We start from the raw sequence: 23,940 nt of genomic DNA, 5'->3' as shown, positions 1-23,940 counted from the left end.
AAAGAAATCAAAGAGGACACTAATAGATGGAGAAATATACCATGTTCATGGATTGGAAGAATCAATATAGTGAAAATGAGTATACTACCCAAAGCAATTTATAGATTCAACGCAATCCCTATCAAGCTACCAACAGTATTCTTCACAGAGCTAGAACAAATAATTTCACAATTTGTATGGAAATACAAAAAACCTCGAATAGCCAAAGCGATCTTGAGAAAGAAGAATGGAACTGGAGGAATCAACCTACCTGACTTCAGGCTCTACTACAAAGCCACAGTTATCAAGACAGTATGGTACTGGCACAAAGACAGAAATATAGATCAATGGAACAAAATAGAAAGCCCAGAGATAAATCCACGCACATATGGACACCTTATCTTTGACAAAGGAGGCAAGAATATACAATGGATTAAAGACAATCTCTTTAACAAGTGGTGCTGGGAAAACTGGTCAACCACTTGTAAAGAATGAAACTAGACCACTTTCTAACACCATACACAAAAATAAACTCAAAATGGATTAAAGGTCTAAACATAAGACCAGAAACTATAAAACTCCTAGAGGAGAACATAGGCAAAACACTCTCTGACATACATCACAGCAGGATCCTCTATGACCCACCTCCCAGAATATTGGAAATAAAAGCAAAAATAAACAAATGGGACCTAATTAACCTTAAAAGCTTCTGCACATCAAAGGAAACTATTAGCAAGGTGAAAAGACAGCCTTCAGAATGGGAGAAAATAATAGCAAATGAAGCAACTGACAAACAACTAATCTCAAAAATATACAAGCAACTCCTACAGCTCAACTCCAGAAAAATAAATGACCCAATCAAAAAATGGGCCAAAGAACTAAATAGACATTTCTCCAAAGAAGACATACAGATGGCTAACAAACACATGAAAAGATGCTCAACATCACTCATTATCAGAGAAATGCAAATCAAGACCACTATGAGGTACCATTTCACACCAGTCAGAATGGCTGCGATCCAAATAAATGTTGGAGAGGGTGTGGAGAAAAGGGAACCCTCTGACACTGTTGGTGGGAATGCAAACTAGTACAGCCACTATGGAGAACAGTGTGGAGATTCCTTAAAAAAACTGGAAATAGAACTGCCTTATGATCCAGCAATCCCACTGCTGGGCGTACACACTGAGGAAACCAGAAGGGAAAGAGACATGTGTACCCCAATGTTCATCGCAGCACTGTTTATAATAGCCAGGACATGGAAGCAACCTAGATGCCCATCAGCAGATGAATGGACAAGAAAGCTGTGGTACATATACACAATGGAGTATTACTCAGCCATTAAAAAGAATTCATTTGAATCAGTTCTAATGAGGTGGATGAAACTGGAGCCTATTATACAGAGTGAAGTAAGCCAGAAGGAAAAACACCAATACAGTATACTAATGCATATATATGGAATTTAGAAAGATGATAACAATAACCCTGTGTATGAGACAGCAAAAGAGACACTGATGTATAGAACAGTCTTATGGACTCTGTGGGAGAGGGAGAGGATGGGGAGATCTGGGAGAATGGCATTGAAACATGTAAAATATCATGTATGAAACGAGATGCCAGTCCAGCTTCAATGCACGATACTGGATGCTTGGGGCTAGTGCACTGGGACGACCCAGAGGGATGGTATGGGGAGGGAGGAGGGAGGAGGTTTCAGGATGGGGAGCACATGTATACCTGTGATGGATTCATTTTGATATTTGGCAAAACTAATACAATTATATAAAGTTTAAAAACAAAATAAAATTTAAAATTTGAAATTAAAAAAAAAATAAAAAAAAATAAAAAATATTGGCTGATCACTTAGAAAAGAAGGGCATTAGAAGCAGCAAACAGAAAGGAATGGATATAACTGTGAGAAACATAAAGCTAAACAACAAATGAGGGGACAAAGAAACTATGACTACCATGAAAATAATGAATAATTTCAAGATACTGTTGCTGGTTAATATCAGAGTTGTTAGCTCAGTTAATTAGGATGGAAATGGCAAGAGCTCCAAATAAGAGTATTGGCAATAGGTATGGACAGGATGAAGAAATATTTAGGAAGCATATTTGGTGGGACTTTTCCATTTGTGTATGGTGGTACATTTGAAAAGACCCTGATTCTGGGAAAGACTGAAGGTGGGAGGGGAAGGGGATGACAGAGGATGAGATGGTTGGGTGGCATCACCAATGTGATGGACATGAGTTTGAGTAGGCTTCAGAAGTTGGTGATGGACAGGGAAGCCTGGCATGCCGCAGTCCATGGGGTTGCAAAAAGTCAGACATGATTGAGTGACTGAACTGAACTGATGGTAGTATATTAGTTAGGGTTCTCCAAAGAAATAGACCAATAGACTATACACACACATGCACAGACACACACACATGTGTGTGTATAGTCAATTATACATACATATTTATATATATACACACAATTATATATAAACACAATTATACGTGTGTGTGTGTGTGTGTGTGTGTATATATATATATATATATATATATATGCATGTATAATTTTTATAAATTCCTTCAGGAAACTCAGTTCTTGTTCTTGGAGCCCTCAACTGATTGCATGGGGCCCAGTCACTATGGATGGTAATCTGCCTACAGATTTAACTATTAATCAGTCACATCTATGAAAGATCTTCACAGTGGATATCTAGACTGATACTTGACTAAACAACTGAGCACCGTAGCCTAGCTAAATGGCATACAAAATTAAAAGGTGGGAATGATAGGGAGGAATCTAGACTTGGAAATATGATGCTGCCACTAACTGGGACAAAGGAAACAGGAAGAGGAATGAGGTTTGGAAAACAATCATGTGTTTATACTTTTTCACATTGAGTTGGAAATACCCTTGAGTCAATCAGAGCTGGATTTCTGTTTCAGGCTTTGTGGGTAGGTCAGAACTTGGGATAATAGATCTGGAAGTTAGCAGCAGATAGTTCATATAACTGGAGGAACAGAGGAAGTTACCTGGGGATAGTTGTAGGGAGAAAAAAAATAGTGGGCTAGATATGGTAACTTGGGGAACACTAGTTTCCCAAGAGGTGACATGGAAAAGGATAAGTCCATTGAGGAGTTGGAGAAAACAATAGATTGAGAGGTAGAAGAGCCAGGATAGGTCAGTGTCTTAAAAACTGTAGCAGAGACAGTGCTACGCTCACCAAACCCAATCCTATACTCTTTCTTCTTAGGCACATGGAAAGCCACAATTTTCAGACCCCTTGTTAACCAAGGATATATGACTAGCTTTAGCCAATGAAATGGGAGAAAAGTGATGGGTTTTGCTGAGTCAGAGAAAAGCCCTTTAAAGACTCCCTGGCCACTCTCCTCTGCTTCAATGAATAGGGAAGTCTCAGAGAAAATCTCCAAATGCCCCTCCCTACCCCATGCCCACTGAACATGTAGTGTTGTTGGGAAAGAAAGCTTTGTTGAGGTAAAACACTGAGATTTCAGGACTAATTTGACACTCCAACATAACCTTTTAATACTGTCCATGAGGTTCTTGAGGCAAGAATACTGAAGTGATTTGCCTTTCGCTTCTCCAATAAAAGCTGAAGCTCTAATACTTTGGACACCTAATGCAAAGAGCCAACTCATTGGAAAAGATCCTGATTCTGGGAAAGACTGAGAGGAGGAGGAGAAGCGGGTAACAGATGACAAAATGATTAGACAGAATCACTGACTCAATGGACACGAGTTTGAGCAAACTCCAGGAGATAGTGAAGGACAGGGAAGCCTGGCATCCTGCAGTCCATGGGGTTACAAAGAGTCAGACATGACTTAATGACTGAACAACAGCATAATCTAGCTTATCTTGACTAATGCAGAAGCCAAGGCTGTAGAATATTTTACAAAGGAGAGAATAGTCACAACAGTTTCGTATGCATCAGTGTTCTAAAAAGAGACCTTCCCACAGTTTCCCAAATGTGGAATTATTAAACCAGTAAATCCAAACAATTTAGGGGGTATATCAATCATAACTGTCAAACAGAAAATCTGCATTTTCTTTGGCTTTAGCTAACAAATGCGCTCATCAGATCAATAAAATGTACAATTAATTTAAATTGGAATTGGCATCACAACACATATATACATTACAGTGTACTATTCTTGTAGTCTGGCTTGATAGCTTGAGGTGATGTTATAAATTCTAATTATCCTTGCCTTAGTTCTCTATATTTTTCAAAAAGGGTTATCTTAATATCTCCCCTTAGTACAAGAGACCCCAACTTACAGACAACTTATTTTGTTTATATGTATATGGTTATGAAGTTGATTTTAGAGTTCTTGGTGCCCTTTCTCAAGTGGAAAGAAATGATAGAGGATATTTACCTTTCTAGGCTAGTTCTCATTGCCTATTTAACTTACAATATGGGCAGACTAGAAATACATATGATTCCAGGACATAATTATGACTTACGTCATTGATTCTAATCAATGGGAAGCAAACTAAATGTCATTTTACATAATATACAACAATAGAGTCAAACAGGAAGCTGTGCCAGATATACATCATACTGGGTTGGCCAAAAATATTCATTTGGGTTTTTCCACACAGTTACAATATAATTATACAATTATGGAAAAACCTGAATGAAATTTTTGGCCAACCCAGTACTTGAAAAAAGATAATGCATATCCAAAAGTACCAAATTCCAAAACTATTTATTGATGTAAAATAGAGTAAGTCCATCTGGTTCAAGTGCACACATCTAATCATAAATTCTAAATATTTGTATAAATAAAAATTTAATTTGTTATGAAGCTAGTTATCATCACATAAAATGTTTCAGCTAGAAAAAATTGAGTTTAAAAACCACTTAAAGGAATTTCTCTGGTGGTCCAGTGGCTAAGACTCAGTGCTCCCAATGTAGAGGGCCCGGGTTTGATTCCTGATCAGGGAACTAGATCCCACATACTACAACTAAGAAGTGCAGTCAAATAAATAAATAAAGTAAATAAATAATTATTTCTAAAAATCACTTAAAAACTATCAAGTATACATGAAAACAATGCTATGATTATGCAGCATTTCCAATGTATTCCAGTCCTTCTTCCACATGTTACTCTCAAAAGAGGTCATCACAACCTCTTTTCTTCTCAAATTTATAAAAATTATATTAAGAGGTATCTTTTGATACCAAGGGCTTCCCTGATAGCTTAGTTGGTAAAGAATCTGCCCACAATGCAGGAGACCCCAGTTCGATTCCTGGGTTGGGAAGATCTGCTGGAGAAGGGATAGGCTACCCACTCCAGTGTTCTTGGGCTTCCCTTGTAGCTCAGCTGGTAAAGAATTCACCTGCAGTGTGGGAGACCTGGGCTCAATCCCTGGGTTGGGAAGATCCACTGGAGAAGGGAAAGGCTACCCATTCCAGTATTCTGGCCTGGAGAATTCCATGGACTGTATAGTCCATGGGGTCACAAAGAGTGGGGCACAACTGAGTGACTTTCACTTTTCGATACCAAACAATCCTTAAATTTCACTTAGTCCAAGATGTAGTCAAAGCTGAGTTCCTCAGTCCATCACAGCTTAGTTATTTACTAATGACACAAAATAAAATCTGTTTAATTACCTCATTTATCCTATACAAGGTGCTTCTCAGGTGGCACCAGTGGTAAAGAATCCACCTGTCAGTGCAGGAGACATTAGAGACATGGGTTTGTTTGATCCCTGGGTCAGGAAGATCTCCTGGAGGAGGAAATGGCACTCCACTCCAATATTCTTGCCTGGGGAATCCCATAGACAGAGGAGCCTGGAGGGCTACAACTCATGGGGTTGCAAAGAGTTAGACACGACTGAGCATTTGAGCACATCCTATACAAATGGGGAATGAAGTGTTAAGGCTAATAAAGTTTTCTGATAACCATGGCTAATATTTAAACATTAACACTTTTTATTGACTTAATTAATATTAATCATCCTATAGTGCTTTAGGCACTACCAATGTGACAAATTCCCTCTCAGAAGGTTATTATTTCTACATTTTAAGTGTTAAGGTTATCTATAGGGCCCACATTCTTGCTGTATTAAATGTAAATTAATTCTTCAACATGCAAAATGAAATCTCAATGGAATGCTTTGATAATAAAATAATAGTTAACACATATATAAAATGTTTATGAATTCATGGGCACTACACTGACTACCTTACATGCAATTCTCAAAATATTTTGTAGTTAGGTATCATTCATGGAAATTTTACAGGTAAGAGGCACAAAGGGGTTAAGGAGGTTACCCAGGATCACATCACTAGTAAATGTTAGAGTTAGTTGCTCACTTGTGTCTGACTCTTTGTGACCCTATGGACTGGATCACGCCAGGCTCCTCTGTCCATGGAATTCTCCAGGCAAGAATACTGCAGTGGGTTGCCATTTCCTTCTCCAGGGAATCTTCCCAACCCAGGGATCGAACCAGGGTCTCCTGCATTGCAGGTGGATTCTTTACTATCTGAGCCACCTGGGTCTAAAAAAAAAATAGTGATGTAATAATAGATGCACTTTCAGCTGAGCCACTGGGGAAGCCCAACAACCAGTAGTTTCTGTGCTAAATCAGACCCTAGTCACCAGCAGATTGGAAAACACCAAGAACGTGGTGGGGGCAGCCAGTGGGGATGAGGAAGTGTCCGAATCTCCCTGCCGGAAGTGACCCCTCATGGGGAAAGGGCAGCTGTGGTCCTGGTGTTTTGGGTGAGGAACCTGCGGAGAGTTGGGATGCTCTGAGTCAGGCAGGGTGGGGCATCTGACTGGTCCGTTCCTCTGCGAGCAGAGGCCACCGTCCAGAGGAGATTCAGAGAACAGCTGGCTGGAAGTCAGGTTCCAGTCTGGAGACAAGGGCACAGGGCTCATCAGGGAAGACCCAGGGAAGGGCGCTGTCACTGGGAACAGACTGGGACTGGACACCCGTGCTGTGACCCAGGTGGTCAGTTCTCCAAGATCCCTGGGGTGAGGGGTGGAAGGATCCCAGGGAAACAAGCCCCCAGACAACCCCTAAATGGGGTTTCATTCTCATTTTCACCTTCAGGCTGCTTTTAGTACTCTGGCTACAAGTTCTTCTTTCCTATTGCCTGAGAGACACCATGGAGCAGTGTGAAGAGAAATGAATAGACACAAAGTCAGCCTCAGACTGGGAGGACTGAAACAGTACGGACTCTAGAGCAATTCAGACCAGACTCTACACTCAGTTCTGTCACTTTATCAGCCTTGAGAATACTGCAAGTTGTGTCCTAAGGGAGTTTGATAAGCCTTGTCTTACAGAAGTATCGGGACATATGGAACATATAAAGCACGTCGCACTGCGGCTGGCAATGTTTAGGTATTTCATGCCTGGTAGTTATGATGATGATGATTTTCGTTGCATAAGAAACTACCCTCATCTGTGGAAATTTTTCTTTATCCAGCAGAAGCTAGAGACTATGCAGTCTTCTAAACAAAGAAAGCTGAGTCAATCAAACTGCTGCTTAGCAAGTAATCATTGGGCTTCCCCGGGTGGCTCAGTGGTAAAGAATCCAGCTGCCAAGCAGGAGATGCGGGTTCAATCCCTGGGTTGTGAAGATCCCCTGGAGAAGGAAATGGCAACCCACTCTAGGATTCTTGCCTGGAAAGTTCCATGGACACAGGAGCCTGGTGGACTACAGACCATGGGGTGACAGAGAGTCAGACACAACTTAGCAACTAAACAAGTAATCCTAAGTAAATTTTCTCTATCTGAGAACATGTTATTGAATTTAGAGGCAAGTGTTTTACCAGGATGCAATGCAAAACCTTATAGAATTTGTGTCAAGGACCAGTAATTCCCCTACCTCCCAAAGCCCTCCCGACAAAACACCCCGATTTTCATGTATTTCACCACCACTAAAATCTAGCCCCGCTCAGGAGGTCTACTAGATTACACTCGAGATACCCTCATGTTTGGAGTGTGCTGGGGCTTCTTCTGTTCAGGGCCCAGAGTGCCAGTACAGTGACGTCTCAACATCCCATCACAAAGGAGACAGTAATATGCATCAAACATCTGGTTTGTGGACCGTGTTCACCTGCACTGGGGCAGGAGCAGTCGACACCTTCTGTTCTTTCCCCCAGGTGGCGATTCCCTCTGGCTGACTCACAATCTCAGGGTAACTGTTCAGGGAAGCTTCTCATTTCAGTCTCAGCCTCCCAAATCTGAGGCCCACCATCTGGGGATCTGGGCCCGGCTCACCATTATCACAGGTTCATCCAGCCCACCACGCAGCCAACTTAAAATGACCTCCCAGGAAGGAACAGGAAGACAAAGAAGATGTATATTATGATTAGCTTTCCAGCCCCACCGTAGCCTCTCACAACTTAAAAGGTTGGGAGTGTTGGTCGAACGCAGTGAAATAGTTGCCTCAGACCTGACTAGGGGCTGGAGGGACTGCTAGACGTGACTTTGGAGCACACACTGGCCTTGGCAGGACTATAAACCCTGACTGCAGCTCGGGCTCTCTCGTCATCCTCTCTCAGAGCCTTTTCATAATCGGGTGGGAAGGCACTGGGGATGTTACCATTGACCTTGGCCAAAATACCAAACCTCAAAGTTTTGGTTTAAGAGAATAAAGGCTGAGAGAATTTATACCTCACTGCTCTCATCCCAACTCCCTCCCCAGCATCCTCCCTGATTTTTGTCACTTGTCTTAGATCATCACACCACCTTCCTTATGGAATCACTGCTCATATACACAAGACATCTACAGGCAGGTACAGGGTCCTTTATCTTTGCATCACCCCCACCAGCACAGAACCTTCTGAAGAGCAGATGCTCAAGTAAAGATGGGAATAAAGGAGCCACCAAGCAAGGAATGTATTCTTATTGTTTATTTTTATTGGCATTATTGAATAAGCTAACAACATCTAAGTGTATTGCTAAGGGTACTACTGAATGTTATAGAGAGAGAGACAAAGGTGAATAACATAAATCAAAACTTGACTACAGCTTACTTCATTTTCATCTGTTTTAAAACCACAGCATTCTTTCACATTTCCAAGAAAATTCCTATTCCAAAGCTATGTTATCTTGTTGATGCAAGGATTTTTTGAATTACACTACAAACTCTTACTCTTAGATCTGACAGACAACAACAAAACTGTGATCCGTTTCATTCGTAAACTTGGATTCTGAATCTAAACAAACATTATAGGAAAACAAACATTTGAAAGGTAACAGGGTAAAACAGGAGCACAAAAAAGATGTATATTATGACCTTTCCAGCCACACTTTATCCTCTCACTACTAAAAAGGTTGGCAGTATTGGTCAAAGTGAAGAAGCTGCCTGAGACCTCATTGGGGGCTAGATGGATCGCTGAGTGGGACCGTGGAGTGGGCAGTGGCCTTGGCAGCACCACGAGCCTTGCTTGCAGATTTGGCTTTGGCTCTCTCTTCCTCTTCTCTCAAAGCCTCCTCATAATGGAACGGGAAAGCACTGGGGACAGTACTATTGATCTTGGCCACAAACTCCAGCACCTTCATCTTGCTGGTTTCAGCATGGGCTCTTGGGCCCCACAGGAACTCATAGCTCAGGGGATCGCTGTCAGGAATCTGACGATACACCAGGTACTTCTCCTGCACCAACTCTTCAGTGATGAACTTCCTGGGCTCCCCAAAGATTATGTGCATCTTTCCATCATAGATGCCCAGAGCATTCAGGAAGTCCCAGATCTCTGCCTCAGAGGCACAATTGCCATTCAGGAAGATCACACCCAGCAGAGGCATCAGAAGCCCATTCTTCAGCACCTCCAAGGTACTGCCCAGCACCCCATCTTTGGCGAGGCGCTCCTTGCTGACAAGGGTATAGGAGTAACCATTCGGCTTGATTTCCTTCAATTCAAGGCCAAACACCAGCTCTATGCGATCAGTGGCTTTCTTGAGGATTTCAGGGAACTGTGCCTTGAACGCTTTGTGGACAATCTTCAGCATATCTATCTTCTTAATGGGCTGTTTAAGCTTAAACTTCTGTAGCATGAAGTGAATCAACATTCCTGCCTTCTTGGCCAGAAGACCTAGAGGAGCAATCATGGCAGAGGTTGAGGCCTGGGAAGAATTTTTACGTTCCTTAACTTGGCGCCTGCCACGTGCTTTAGATCTTGGGCGTGAAGCCCCTGCAACAAGAGAGCTAGTGGCTGCAGCTCCCTGAGGCTTCTGGCCCGCACCGGCAGGGGGGGAGCCTGGGGGCGTACTCCCAGAAGTAGGGGTGGGGGTGGCAGCAGCCTGAGCATTCCCGAGATCCTTGGTCTCCATGCGTGCCTGGCGGCGTTTCTCACGTGCACGGCGCTTGCTCTTCTGCCCCCGAGGCATGACTATCAGCAGGCACAGCGGGCAGGGGAGCAGGCAGGAAAGTAGGTAATGCTGGAACCTGGAGAAGGGAAGATGAGTCGATGAGCTCCTTCAGCATGGAGGGAATAAGGCTGCTCTGCCTGTTTCCTTGAGAGCCCTACTCCAGGAACCGCTGGCCTCTTGTTCTTGGTCAGCCTATCCCCTGAGAACCCTGTGTAGAAGTGAGAGCGAGCCAGCCTCAGGCCACAGCCTGCCTGTGGCTGCCTCCAGTGACAGAAGATCCTGGGAGTGGGGCCCTTTCTGGGTCCCTTCGTTCACACACACAACTGTCACATCAGCTCTTAGTGGGGCCGGGACCCCTGCCATGTGCCGCTTGAAAGGTGATGCCTCTAAGCTCCCTGGGACCCATGAGAAGGAACCAAGTCGTGGACACTGTAGGGGTGGAAGGCACTGGCAGTTCTGGGGGCCTGCTCTGTCCTGAACTCGGTTCTCCACCATTCAGGGTCCTCATCTTGTCAACACCAAGGGTGTGGGCCCCTCCCTCCTGCCTCTGGTGCTGCCCCTTCAGGTGAAGAACCTCATGTCTCTTAGAAATGACACAGAGAAATGAGGGGCCTCAGCGGAGGATCAGGCAAGACTCTAGTGTTCGTTTGATTAGCTGCAAGGGGGAGCGTGCTACCTTCAGTCCTCATTTGCAGTCCCCACTTTGACTCCTGGGAGGATCTGGGGGCTCCTTTCTCTCCTGGCTTGAGGACCTTTCCTCACAGCAAGGCCAACAGCTCCCTAAGATCGAATGGGGAAAGCCAGGGTGGCCTTACCTGGCCCTACCGCCCACGGTCTCTGGGGCCTGAAGAGCTGCAGCAGGAGATTGAGGCCCTGTAATGGGTGCTACTCATGCAAGGTCCCCAAATTTTACTCAGGGGAGAGTCTAAGACTCCTTCTTCTGCTGACTCATTAGACTAAGACGCTCACTTCCCCGTTAGCTGTGAGTGAGGCACACTTCTGCCTGCCATGTATGCCTGGGGGCACCAAGGAGTGACAGTGCGAGGAATTCTGGGAGTTTCCCACAGTCCTCAGCATCTTCTCTGTGAGTCCTAGCAAATGTTAGAAATTCTCCCTCTGCTGACCTGAGCACACTGAGGTTCCCAAGGTGAAATAAAGTGTGAGCCACCTCTAGTCACCCCTGTCCCTGACCTCCCTGGGATGGCAGCAGGGGCTGGACTCTGTGGGACTTCACTGTTCCGTCATCACTGGCCCCTTTCGTCCTCAATTGGATGTGATTTATGTTCCTCCCTTAGTCCACCCTGAGTTTTCCGGCCTCAGATCAAGGCCCACATCTCCCTGAGTTCCTGGGGCTGAAAGTGAGGAGTGACATCTGGCAATCTCTGCCTGAGGTGCCCCAGGGCAGACAGGGACTGGGACTTTGCAGGCCCCCACTGCTTTGGGTAGGTGCTCATCTAAGTCATCTCTCTGGGTCCTTACCGTGACTCTGTGACTCCTGGCAAGACCAGGAAATCTCTGTCTGGACTTGAGATCTCTCTCCTCCTACTAAGGCCCCCATCTCCCTGAGACCCACTAGAAAGCAGTGACATTTTCCCGATCTCTAGCTACAGCTGTGTGTGGACTCCTCATGCGGACAGTCAGGAAGAGATTTTGCACTGCCCTCTGTTGTCGCGGGGTAGCTGGATGGTCCCTCAATTCTTAGGTCCTCTTCTGGGCTCCTGGTACTAGCTGCAAATGCTCCAGTGGCGGACCTGAACCCATACCCCCATCAACGAGGTTCCTCACCTCCCTGCGAGGCTCTGAGCAGAAGCAAGTGGGGGTCATCTGGTCCCCATGCCTGGGTCTCCCAGGTCTGAGAGGAGTGATGCGACTATATGGTTCACTTCCTTCTGGGTGGGGTTCTCGCATGTTCATTCAGTGTTACCACTGTGACTCCTTTTAGAAACTGGGCTTCCTCCCTATGTTGAATGAGGCTTCACCCATCAGACTCAAACCCTAATGTCCCTGAAACCATCCTTGGAGAAAATGAGAGGGCGTCTCTGCCTGAGAGCTCTAACCCGGCTTCCCAGGGTGACGGCAGAGGTGGCACTCTGTGTGGGCTCCTCTGTTCTGGGGGAGTCAGTTGTCTCCTTCCTCACATAGAATTGGTGCCTCAACATCTGTCATGGCCTAGAACTCCTCGTTTTCTGCTGACCCGGGCAAGCAGACCTGAAACCAAGGCCCTCATCTCCCTCAGACCCCACAGGCAGAAGTCAGGGGCACCAGAACTGGCCAGCTCTTCCCTGGGACCCCTGGGGCTGACAGCTGAGGCGGCATCAGATGTGGCTCTCTCTACCATGTATGGATCTTCCCCTCAACTCCACATCCTTCCTGGGACTCTGCCTTCTGAAGACCTGAGCCCAAAACCCTGTGAAAGGTCTTCACCTTTCCCGGACCCAAGCTGACCGAGTGAGCCACATCCCACCAAAAATGATTTGGGGCTATGCTGCTAACCACAAGCGTAGCACTCTTGACCCCCACCCCCTGCCCCAGTTCTGGAGTCAGGGGCTCCCTCAGTCCTCACTCAGGATTCTGGCCTCCAGTTTGGGTAGGGGTTGAGGTCTTCCCTCTGCTGACCCGAGTCTGCATGCCCCAGAGCAAAGCTCTCACCTCCCTGAGTGGCTAGAGGAGATGCTGGGGGCTCCATATCCAGCTACCTTGTTTGGGGATGCCCAGATCTGAGAGTGGGGCTGCTCCTTAGTGCAGCAATCCGCTTGGATGCCAGGCCTGTTGACTAGCTCTGAAGGTCCTAGCTTGACTCCTTCTAAGGCTGAGACTCCTCCCTGTGCCTAATGGGGTTACCTTATCTATCATTCTATGTCTTTATTTATTTACCTTTCACACCCATTGCTTTTTATTATGTAACTGGTAGTTACATCTTAACCTTTCTCACCTATCTCTCTTCTCCCCCACACCCCTAACCCTAACCCCCATCAACCACCTGTTTTTTCTCTCTTGCTTCTACAATTGTTTCTGTGTTACAGATTCCTCACAGAAGTGAAATCATACAGTATTTCGTTTTTTCTGACTCATTTCACCTAACATACATAATACCCTCTAGGTCCATATCCTTTTATATAAAGGCCTTTCTCTACCTGAACGTCCCTTATCCACAACGCCCGCCAGCCCCCGCACACCATGCAAAAATGACGGGTTCTCTCAGCCTGAATTACTCTATGGTAATATGGACCACTATGGTAAGGGTCCAAACCTTCCCATTCTAATGCCCAATGAGCTGAGCAGGAGGGGATGTAATAATAACAGAAATAAAGTAAACAATGTAATGTGCTTGAAGCATCCTGAAACCATCCCTTTAGCCTACCCTACCCTACCCTCATGCCACCCCACCCTCCTTTGTCCACCGCATCACACCCCATCCCACACTGCACCCCACCCCATGCAAAAACTGTCTTCCAAGAAACCGGTCCCCCGGTGCCAAAAAGATTGGGGGCCACTACTGCGCGGCACTGCAGCATTGGTGGCAGGAATGGCTTCTGTGCAGCCACCACTTTGGAAGGAGATAGCCCTGTGAGCACTGAAAGCCCCATCTTTTCACCTGTTGAGGGCAAATACCACTTCCAATGCATAAAGAGTCCATCCTCTTTCAACAAAGCCGCCCGAGCCGCCACCGACCCTCCACGTGGCAACAAGATGGCTCCTCGGCCCGCAACTCGGGAGAGGGCATGTTACACTGCAGATTGCAGGGATGGGATGCGGTTGGGTCACTTTTCTTACAGGGAGGGGTTGGAAAATTCACTTCAGCTACATTCAGGTCCTCACCTTGGCTCCGGACGAGTCCAGTACACAATCTCCGCTGAACAGACGCTGCAGCTACCAGTCGTGCTCCTCGCCTTGGAAGCGGAAAAGAGGGGCCTTGCATACGTTCATACGTGGGGTCTCCTAGGGGCGGGACAGGGGCAGGGGGCAGGGGAGGAGCGCTACGGAAACCCGGTAGCTCAATATTCATCCATCCCTGGGTCCTCCTTGTGCAGTGTATCAGAGCCCAGGACACCTCCTTCTATGAACCCGAGTCCTCCAGCTCCCAAACGAAGCCCTCGCCTTCCCAAGTCCCTAGTGTCGGGAGTCAGGGTGCTGCTCTGAGCATCTCTGCTTGTCAGGAGGGGGCGCCACTCTGTGAGCCTCCCTCGTAGGGGGAGAGACCCTCTCACTAGCACTGATGGTCCTCACCTTAAGTCCGGTTATGGTCAAGATGCCCCCCTCTGCAGATCTGGGGTCTGATTCTGCTAGAGGAGGCCCTGTCCTCCTAAGATCACACAGGTTGAATGAGGGGACCACTCAGAAGTAGCTCTTCTGGGTCTCTCAGGGCTAAGAATTTACAGAAATCTGTTTGGCTCCCTCTCCAGGGGTCCTGTCTAACGCTCAGCATCGCATGTGAGGTCCTCCTTGGATTCAGGTCTGTCCCTCTGCGAAACAGGCTGATCCTATTAGACAAATGACTCACCTCGCTGAGACTTTCCAGACTGAAATCAACCTGACATCTGTGCCCAGTGCTTCCTGGGGACCACAGCATCAGCGATTTTCCAGGGCCTCCTTTTATAGTGTGTGCTACCATGCATTCACTTTCAGGTCCTCACATTGACTCATGACGAATCCTGTAACTCCACTCTCTGCTTTATGAAGCTGCTTGTCTTACATCAAGGTCCTAGTCTCCTGAGAATTCCAAGTGGGAAGTCAGTGTGATCCTCATGTGATCGTAGTCCATCAGGGCCTCTGAGAACAGACAGTGGGGATGCAACTCTAGTCCTTTCGGATTCCTTTTGCTCAACATACTACATCTACTACAACCTGGGTCTCTGCCTTCTACTGATCTAACATTCCTCTTCTTAGTCTTTGGATGACCACTATATTCAGCGGTGATTGTCTCCTCAGCCCTCCTTCATGGAGGTTCCCATATCAGCATCTGTCACTTGATTAAAGGCTTCCTGGGAAATGCATATTCCTACAGACATTGAACAGTTAACCTCTAGCAAATGTTGGAGAAAACAGGTCTTGGTCCCAAAAGTAATCTAAGATTAGGAACATGCAGCAGAAATCAAGGAACTCGGGAAAGAGGTTATGCTGTCAGAGAAAAAGAGCTGATATATTCCTTCTCTTCAGCCAGATTAGGGTGTCTGCTTATTTGCTCAGTCATATCTGACACTTTACAACACCATGGACTGCAGCCTGCCAGGCTCCTGTGTTCATGGGGATTCTCCAGGCAAGAATACTGGAGTGGGTTGCCCTCCTCCAGGGGATCTCCCCAACCCAGTGATTGAACTCAGGTCTCCCGCATTGCAGGCAGATTCTTTACCATCTGAGCCACCAGATTTAGGGTAGTTTAAAAATCTTTACTTTCAGTACCCTCCTGTTGTTGGTCGAGTGGTTAAGACTCTGTGCTCCCAATGCAGGGGGCCTGGGTTCAATCCCTGGTCAGGTAACTGGATCCCACATGTCACAACCAAGAGTTCATGTGCCACAACTAAAAATCTCTCATGCCACAACTAAAGAGCCTGCAGACATGTCAGCAAAGGTCCTGAGTGTCACAACTAAGACCCAGCACAGCCAAAGAATAAATTGAAAAAAATATTTTTAGTACAAATAATAAAATATTTACTTTCTACATAGAAGGATAGCACCAGATAATCTTGTAAGCCCTTGATCACTTGAGGATGTCTGATTTTGCACATGCAGATTACCATATGGTTACTGAGCATTATCTATTTGTCTCCTTTATTTATCACTCTTAATTATTTTGGTTATGTGTTATGTGGCAGTATTGATGGGAAGGGAGTTTGGGGGAGAGTGGATATGTGCATATGTATGGCTGAGTACTTTCACTGTCCACCTGAAACTGTCACAATATTGTTAATTTACTATTCCTCAACACACACACACACACACACACACACACACACACAAACTGTGTTTCCAGTGCAAGGGGTGTCAGTTCAAACCCTGGATAAGATCCCATGTGCTGCATAGCAAATCAATCGATCAACAAAAGATCATCAAAGAAAAAAGTGATGGGGATCCATGAAAGAAATAATTGATAAGCTAGATTCCATTCCCTTTAAACCTCTGCTCTGTAAAAATACACCATCAAGAGAACAAGATGAGCCATAGTCTGGGAGAAAATATTTTCAAAGGATACATCTGATGAAAGCTCTAATCTAAAATATACAATGAATTCTTAAAATTCATAAGAAGAAAACTAACATCTAATAAAAAATGGAGAAAAGATATGAATAGATACCTCACCAAGGAAGATACAGAGATGGCAAACAAGCATATGGAAAGATGCTCCACATCATATACCATTAGGGAACTGCAAATTAAGAAAACAAGCAGATACCACGACATGCCTTTCAGAATGGCCAGCATTCAAAGGACTGACAACACCAAATGCTGGTAAGGATGTGAATCAACAAGAACTCTCATTCCTTGGTGGTGGTGATGCAAAATGGTAGAGCCACTTTGGAAGACTGTTTGCAAGTTTCTTAGTAAACTATACATATTCAACACTGCTGGTAGGAATGTAAATTGGTACAGCCAGTATGGAAAACAGTATAGGGGTTTGTCAAAAAATGAAAGATAACACATAATACTTTCCGCAATTCCACTACTATCCACAGGAACTGAAATCAGGACCTTGAAGAGAGCTCTGCACTCCCATGTTCACTGCAGCACTACTCACAATAGTCATGACAGGGAAGTTGCCTACCTGTCCAGTGACAGATGAATGGATAAATAAGTAAAATATACATACAATGGAATATCATTCAGCCTTAAAAAGAAGCTAACCTCTCTAGTCATGACAGCGTGGATAAATCTAGAGGACATTATGGTACAGTGAAATAAGCCAGACACAGAAGGACAAATACTGCATGTCCTTTACATGAGGAATCTAAAATGGTCTAAGTCAAAGAAACAGACAGTAGAGTGGTGGTTGCCAGGGGCTATGGGAGGGTGAATGAGAAGGAACTGTAGATTTAAAAAATATTCACAACCTAAAAGCTGACAGTTATGCCCAGAGAGGAAAGAGTGTACCATTCTATCGGATTCTGGGCGTCATCCCACCTCAGGGGAGTGTCACCCTGATTTTTTTTTTTTATATCAGGGTAGGTATTATTCTGTTTTGCTTCAGTTACATACATCTCAGTACATATGTGAGAGTGGGGAACAAACTGTCAGTCACGATCAAAAGTTTTGCAAAATTCTATGTAAGGCATGAACATCAGGAGCGAATATATGTTGAAGGAAGCACCCTTCAGACTGAGGCCTTCCACCCAGAGTGAAGAGACAGCAGGGGTGTATTTACCTGTGTCAGGCAGCCCTGCAGATCCAGCCTATCCTCTTTCAGGAGTTTCAGCTCCCTCTCCCACCTCACATACAAGGACAGACTCTGGCTGGGCCTGGCTTTGTCCTCCAGAAAGTGGAAGTCGAGGTCCAGCATGGACTCACCAAGCTGCACGGGCCACAGTGGCCCGCTCCCCTGCCCTGGAGTGGGGTGGGCAATATGGGGGTCTTCCTGGGGGACATTCCCCACTCCCCCTCAGCCCAGGGTCCCATGCTGGCCCCGGTCTGGCTAGCCATTCCCGACCTTCTGCAGACCAGACCTCCCAAGTCCTAGCTCCATCCTGTGGGTGGTCAACTAGTCAGTTGTTTGTTTCTCCTCTTCCTCCAGGAAGTAGTTACATCTTAAAGGTTTTCTGCAGTTGTCATCAAGATGTGGGTATTAGTTCTTAAAAGGTCCCTGCTAATCAGTCTCCCTGGGCCCCTCTGTTACAGACTAATTGAGTGTACAAGCAGCCTGTGTTTGGAAGGCCCCTTCTTTATTCGAGGCTCAGGCAATTGCCTCCTGAGGCAGAGACTCTCCTAACAGTTTGCTATTCCAGCATCCAAAGAATGCTCAGCTGTTGAGTGAGGCAGAGTTACCCCAAGGGTGGTGCTGGACATGGAGCCGCACGCACCACAGGTGCGTGTGTGAGGGTGGGGAGCTCTGGGCTCTGCCTCCGGTGGGCCAGGTATTCCTGATGAACAGCGTCCTGTCTCCCCAACAGCAGTGTTTGGTTGGGGAGGCTCAGAGTTGAAGGGGCCCTGGACCCTTGCACTCCCAAGGAATACCCATGAAGAACAGGTGGGATCTGAACCGGGGCTGAGTGTGCCCTCAAATGATGCCGCAAAACGTGGAGGATATGCTGTCCAGTTAAGGTGGTCGTCCCCCTACCAGCCCAGGGACCTACCCTCTCCCTGCAAGTGAAAAGTAGCTCTTCAGGATGACAGAAAGGCATCCCCAGGGTAGAAAGGCACAGAAGGAATGGATTTTACAGATTTATTTTTAAAAAACCAAAAAGGTTAAAAAAGTCCTTCATTTCCAACCCTGCCTGGGGGTGTGAGTGGGGAATAGAACGAACTGAGAAGGGCACCCACCCTCCCCTGGGGTGAGTCCAACTCTTCCCTGGGAGCCTGCAGTATGCAGGGCAGGTCAGTGGCCAGCCCTTGCCCTTCTTGCCCCACCTCCTCCATGGGCAGCTCACACTGCTGCCAGCAAGTTCCAGAGGCAAAGAAGTGTGGGAGCCGAGGCTGAAGGCTGCCTTCTTCACCTCGGCGGTCACTCCAGCTCTTCCGCCCTTGGACGTTCTCTGGGCCCCACCACTGGGCTCTCAGGGTGAGTGGACAGGCAAGACCAGGAGGCGCAGCTTGGCCCAGCCCACTGGCAGCTTCCTTAATGCCGTCTGTGACACAGCAGGGCAGTCGGGGCGGGGGGTGTCACAGTGCAAGAAAGGGCTGCAGAGACACCACGACAATCTGGAAAGGAAAATCTCCTGCTAACCTGCATCGCTTTCTGATCCTGCCTCTGCACCGAGGCAGCGCTTTTTCCTATTCCCCATCCTGAGGCTGAGTGGAGTCCAGGACGAAGCACTAAGTGGCTGTTTGTTACAAAACACCTGGAGATGCCAGGGGGGCTCTCGGCCCGTCAGTCAGTCCAGGCTCCCACACAGTCACACACATAGCGTTAAGGTGGCTGTACTAGCAGGTGTGGCCAAAGCAGGCCCAGCTTCTCTCCCTCCACCTGCAGGGGTGAGGGGGGAGAACCCGTCTGGCGGCTTCAGTAACAGGCTGAAGTGGGAGAAGCTGGCAACGGAAGAGCGAGCTGGGCCCCGAGAAAGAAGAGGAAGAAGGCAGGCGAGGGCTTCCGAGGCCTCTCTCCAGGCCCGACGGCTGCCCTGGGAAGTGACCCAACTCAGGTTGGGAGGCCTGACCACATACCCCCTGGAAAATGGGGGACAGAAAGAGAGGAAGAGAAGCGGGGCTAGAGTCGTGGGACTTTGGAGGAAGCCAGTGCATTCAAATATTTACAAGCATAAAGCCCCAAATTCTGTGCCACCTACCTCTCTGCCCCTCCCACAGAAAGAAAGGCCCCTGAGAGTCACCAAGGAGGTCCCGAGACCTCCTCCCCAGCCACGCCCCACAGCGAGGGCCCTTCCCTCGACCGGCCCTGCTCCTTGAGCATGCTGATGCTCGCGTAGATCTTGGGGGGGGGCCCCAGCTTGATGTTTACGGCACTCATCAGGTGGTCCTCCTTGAGCAGCAGTAGAGCTTGCCCATCGATCTCCTGGCCACGAAACTCCTCTATGATTTCCTGGCAGCCTGGCAGAGAGCGGATGAATTCATAGACATCGTCCATGTTCCACTTGGTGGGCCCGCTTGACAGGAAGCGGTGTCCCATGCCCGCCAGGTCCTGCATGTGCATGTCAGGGAGCTCCAGGTCCCGTGGGCCTTGTCGCCGGTGGGAGGTGGACGAGCTGGCTGAGATGGGGGACAAGGGTTCCTCATAGCTTGAGTTATCTGAGCAACGGCTGGAGTCTTCCTGGCTGTGTGTTAGCTGCAGGGCAGCGGTAACTGAAAGGGGTACAGTGCCTGTTGGCTGCTTCTTGGTATCCTTGGTAAGTGTCGGCAGACTGGCTTTGCTGGCCTGACAGCGGTTGTGGGTCATGGCTCCCACCTTCTGCAGCTTGCTCTGGTCTGAGTGGAAAAGCCCCACTCGTTTGGTGCACCCCACGTTGTACCTTTTTGCACAAGCCATGGAACAGAAGTGATTGGGATGGTTGAACTTGGAGGCAAAGTCCACACAGCCACAGAGCTCGCACTTGAGTTTGAGTGGAGTACCCTCCTCTTTGGATTCTTGCAGATAGGGCTCCTCCATCTCTAAGTCAGTGGTGGTGTTATGGTCCTGCTGCGGAAGTTTCTCAGGCAAGAACCCGTGTGCATACTTCTTCAGATTCCCCACCAGCAGAGACAAGCGTCCCACCATTCTTGGGGGCAGTGCCAGTGATGCTGGAGGCAGAGTTTCCGTTCCCTGAGGTCATGCCAGGGGTGCTAAGGTCGGTCAGTGCATGAACAATGCCCTGCCCTGTCTCTGTCCAGGGCCCGGCTGGGCCTGGCCGGGCGGGGACTACGCAACCCCTAGGCCAGCCGCCGCCTCGCGCGGGGTCCCTGGCCGGGCGGGCCGCCTCCTCTCCGCCGGGAGCCTCCGAGCCCGGGCCCAGGGCTGCCGCAGCGCGTTCGACCGCACCAGCCGAGCTGGCGTCCACAAAGTGTGGCAGGGGCGCGAGGCCAGGGTAGAAGTACGAGTGGAGGCGGATTGCACGCGTGCGCATCGGGCGCTCTAGGGCTGCAGCCGCCGCAGAGACCTCACCCTGATTTCTCAGAAACTCTGTGAATAGAAGGCAATGTGAATAAAACATCTAATCTGCACATTGCTTGCCTGCACCGGAACAAGAGCTATAGGATACATTCCATGCCAGGTTCACCTGATTTCTGTCTGATTTACTCACAATCCCAAAGCACAGGGAGACCCAGAAAATCCTGCAAGTTTGGTTCCCAACCCCTGAAGGACAGTCAATATCACAATTGAGTCACAAGAAATTTTTGGTTTCCCAGTACTTTCATAAAACTTATGTTTACACTATATTGTAGGCTATTAAGTGGGCAATAGCATTATGCCTCAGAACAATATAGATACCTTAAATAAAAACACCTCTTTGCTAAAAGAAAAAAGATGCTAACCATTATCTGAGCCTTCACTGAGTCCATTATTTTTGCTGCTGAGGGTGTGAACATTGCAAGAGGTATCAAAACGTGACACACAGACATGAAGTGAGCAAACGATGTTGGAAACATGGAGCCAAAAGACTTGCTGGAAGCAAGGTTGACTAACACAAACATTTAATTTGGTAAAGAAAAAGAACAAAGAAAAGAAAGCAGTACCTGTGAAATACAATAAAGCAACGTGCAACAGAGTGAAGTGTGCCTGTAACTGTTAAGGGCAGTTTCCCATCCCAGGCTTTGTTTTTAAACTATGCAGCCCACCATGTGAGAACCTGGTCCCTGGTCACGATTGCCACAGCCTCATCCAGCCCGCCATGCACACAACTTTTAATTACTTCCCACTTAAGGACTTCTATTTTCCCAAGGCCCACCACTCCCTTGCATCAGGGAATTCACATTTGACTGCTGTCATGTCACCGTTTCCTTTGCATGACAGCTGCTTCTCGCCTCTGTAATTTTATGGTCAGTGGCTAGATCTTTTTCTCAGCTCTCCAAGTACTAGCATGGAGCCTACTATGAGCAGAGGCTCAGTTCATGTTTAGGGAATAAATGAGCCTGTGAGCATGAGGTTGAAATTATTAGAATTTAATTCTACATTTTGAATTAACCAAGTGTATACTGTTGTTTATAATTTTGTAAAACACAGAGTACAAGGCATGAGGAATCCAAATACCATCTTACTTTTCCTATGTTTCTTGATCCCACATATTTTACTGCTTAACTTTTTCATATTTTCAAGGAAATAACATATTGCAATGCCATTTTGTCTTGAACTGGCTTACTAAATAAGATGGAAGCTTCCCCATTTGCTTTACACAACAGAAAAACTCTTATCCTTAAGACCAATAAAAGTGTGACTGATGTTATTCATACACTTAGATTATAAGCTAGGTAAGCTTTCATTTAGGAGCAGCATTAGAAAAGTAGAGAACTTAAAAACACAAGTTTCTTTCTAAATTCCCCATACAGAACAGGAACACCAAGGTATTTTACACTATGAATCCTCGGTGACGTCCAGTCCTATACTACTTGGAACACTGACTACTCTCTTGAGCCTCAAAGTGCAGAATTTGCCTCAGCTTCACTAGGTGTGGAAGGAACTGCTGGGGGAACACTGGGACATCCGCTAGCTTGGGCCCTCTCTTCCTCATCTTTCAAAGCCTCTTCATACCCAAAGTGGAAGGCACTGGAATCCAAGTGGTTAATCCTGGCCAGGAACTCCAGGACTCTCATCTTGCTTGCTTCAGCGTGTGCTCTCAGACCCCACAGGAGCTCATAGCATGCTGGATCACTGCCGGGCACTTGCTGATATTCCAAATACTTCAGCTGCACCAAATCTTGGGTGATGAGCTTCTTGGGCTCCCCAAATATGAAGTGCCTCTTCCCAGCATAGATATTCATCTTACCCAGGAAATCCCAGATGTCTTCCTCTGTGGTGCAGTTGCCCTTCATGAAGATCACATCCAGGAGATTCATCAGGAGACCGGTCTTGGAAAAACCCCTGCCATGGTGCAGGATCCCATTGTGGGGGAGATTCATCTTGCTGACAAGGACATCAGAATGCTTGGCAGTGTTGTCTTTCTTCACGTCAATACCAAATACCACCTCCATCCTGTCAGAAGCACTTTTGAGGATCCTGAGGAATCAATTTTGGTACTTTTTATCGATGATCTTCAGCATATTTGCTTTCTTAATGGACTTTTTCATCTTACACATGTGTAACAGGAACTGCACCAACAGACCTGTCTGCCTGGTTAGTGAGTGTTTTCCAGACCGCACATTGGAGAGAGGGGGTTGAGAGGAATTTCGCTTTTTCCGAATTTTCCCAAGGGCTCTTTTGGATGATCTTGTGGGAGAAACACCTACAGGTACAGTGGTGGTGGCCAGGGCCCCCTGAGGACTCTTGAGATGGTTACAAAACCTAGCACCGGACTTTCCCTTAGCATCAACCCCAGGACCAGGATTGGAGGAAGATGAGAGTGCTTCCATCATGGTGGCAGTGACCTGAGCACCCCTCAGATCCTAGGTGCCATGCTGAGCCTGGCGGTGTTTCTCACAGGTGTGGAGCTTAGCCTTCTTACCCCGAGGCATGGTGACTGTGGTCAGGACAACAGGCAGGAGTGCAGGTAGAACAGCACGTGATCTGGGCAGAGAGGAGAGAGGATGAGAGGTTGTGAGTGCCCACGGCAGGGAGGCACCACTCGGCCTTTAAGAAGGCCCACTCTGCAGGTTTCCATGTGGGCACTGCTCTACAAACCCAGAGGACTCCTGATCTGATCACCCTGTCCTCTTGAAAACTCTGTCAAAATAATTGAGACTCAGGCTGCAGCCTGCCAGCCCTGCCGCCTGCTTCCTGGGGCTGAGGAGCAGTGGGCCAGTCCTTGAGGATAACCCCCTCCATTCTGGAGGGTGGGGGTCCTCTCGGTTCATATTCAGGACAATCGTATCAACTTTTGGCAGATGCAGGGGCC

The 23,940-nt window shown here is 47.1% G+C and overlaps 1 protein-coding gene and 2 pseudogenes across 2 annotated transcripts in view; all 3 read right to left on the bottom strand.

Annotated features, from left to right (window-relative positions):
- Positions 1-8,844: 8,844 nt before the first annotated feature.
- LOC147340076 (melanoma-associated antigen B1-like) lies at positions 8,845-14,274 on the bottom strand. The gene is made up of 2 exons (XM_086388420.1): positions 14,138-14,274; positions 8,845-10,394 (listed from the first exon to the last, which is right to left on the bottom strand). The coding sequence occupies exon 2, from the start codon at positions 10,334-10,336 to the stop codon at positions 9,323-9,325; it is 1,014 nt and encodes a 337-aa protein (XP_086244546.1). The 5' UTR covers positions 10,337-10,394; positions 14,138-14,274; the 3' UTR covers positions 8,845-9,322.
- A 4,615-nt stretch (positions 14,275-18,889) lies between these two features.
- Positions 18,890-21,454, bottom strand: LOC147340075 (polyhomeotic-like protein 2 pseudogene; annotated as a pseudogene).
- Positions 21,455-21,569: 115 nt separating this feature from the next.
- The window catches only part of LOC147340074 (melanoma-associated antigen B3-like), a 53,674-nt pseudogene continuing 51,303 nt past the window's right edge, over positions 21,570-23,940 (bottom strand). Inside the window, exon 4 of the transcript XR_015159208.1 lies at positions 21,570-23,612. The product of XR_015159208.1 is annotated as a melanoma-associated antigen B3-like (transcript). The remainder of the gene's footprint in view (positions 23,613-23,940) is intronic.

This window comes from Bos grunniens, chromosome X, assembly GCF_055505025.1.
Source record: "Bos grunniens cultivar Pamir isolate PY7600 chromosome X, Bosgru_T2T1.0, whole genome shotgun sequence".
Lineage (NCBI taxonomy): Eukaryota > Metazoa > Chordata > Mammalia > Artiodactyla > Bovidae > Bos > Bos grunniens.
This window is presented reverse-complemented; position numbering and strand designations above follow the sequence as displayed.

Excerpts from the sequence above, each read along its gene's own strand:
- LOC147340076 (XM_086388420.1), bottom strand. The coding sequence starts at position 10,336 with ATGCCTCGGGGGCAGAAGAGCAAGCGCCGTGCACGTGAGAAACGCCGC.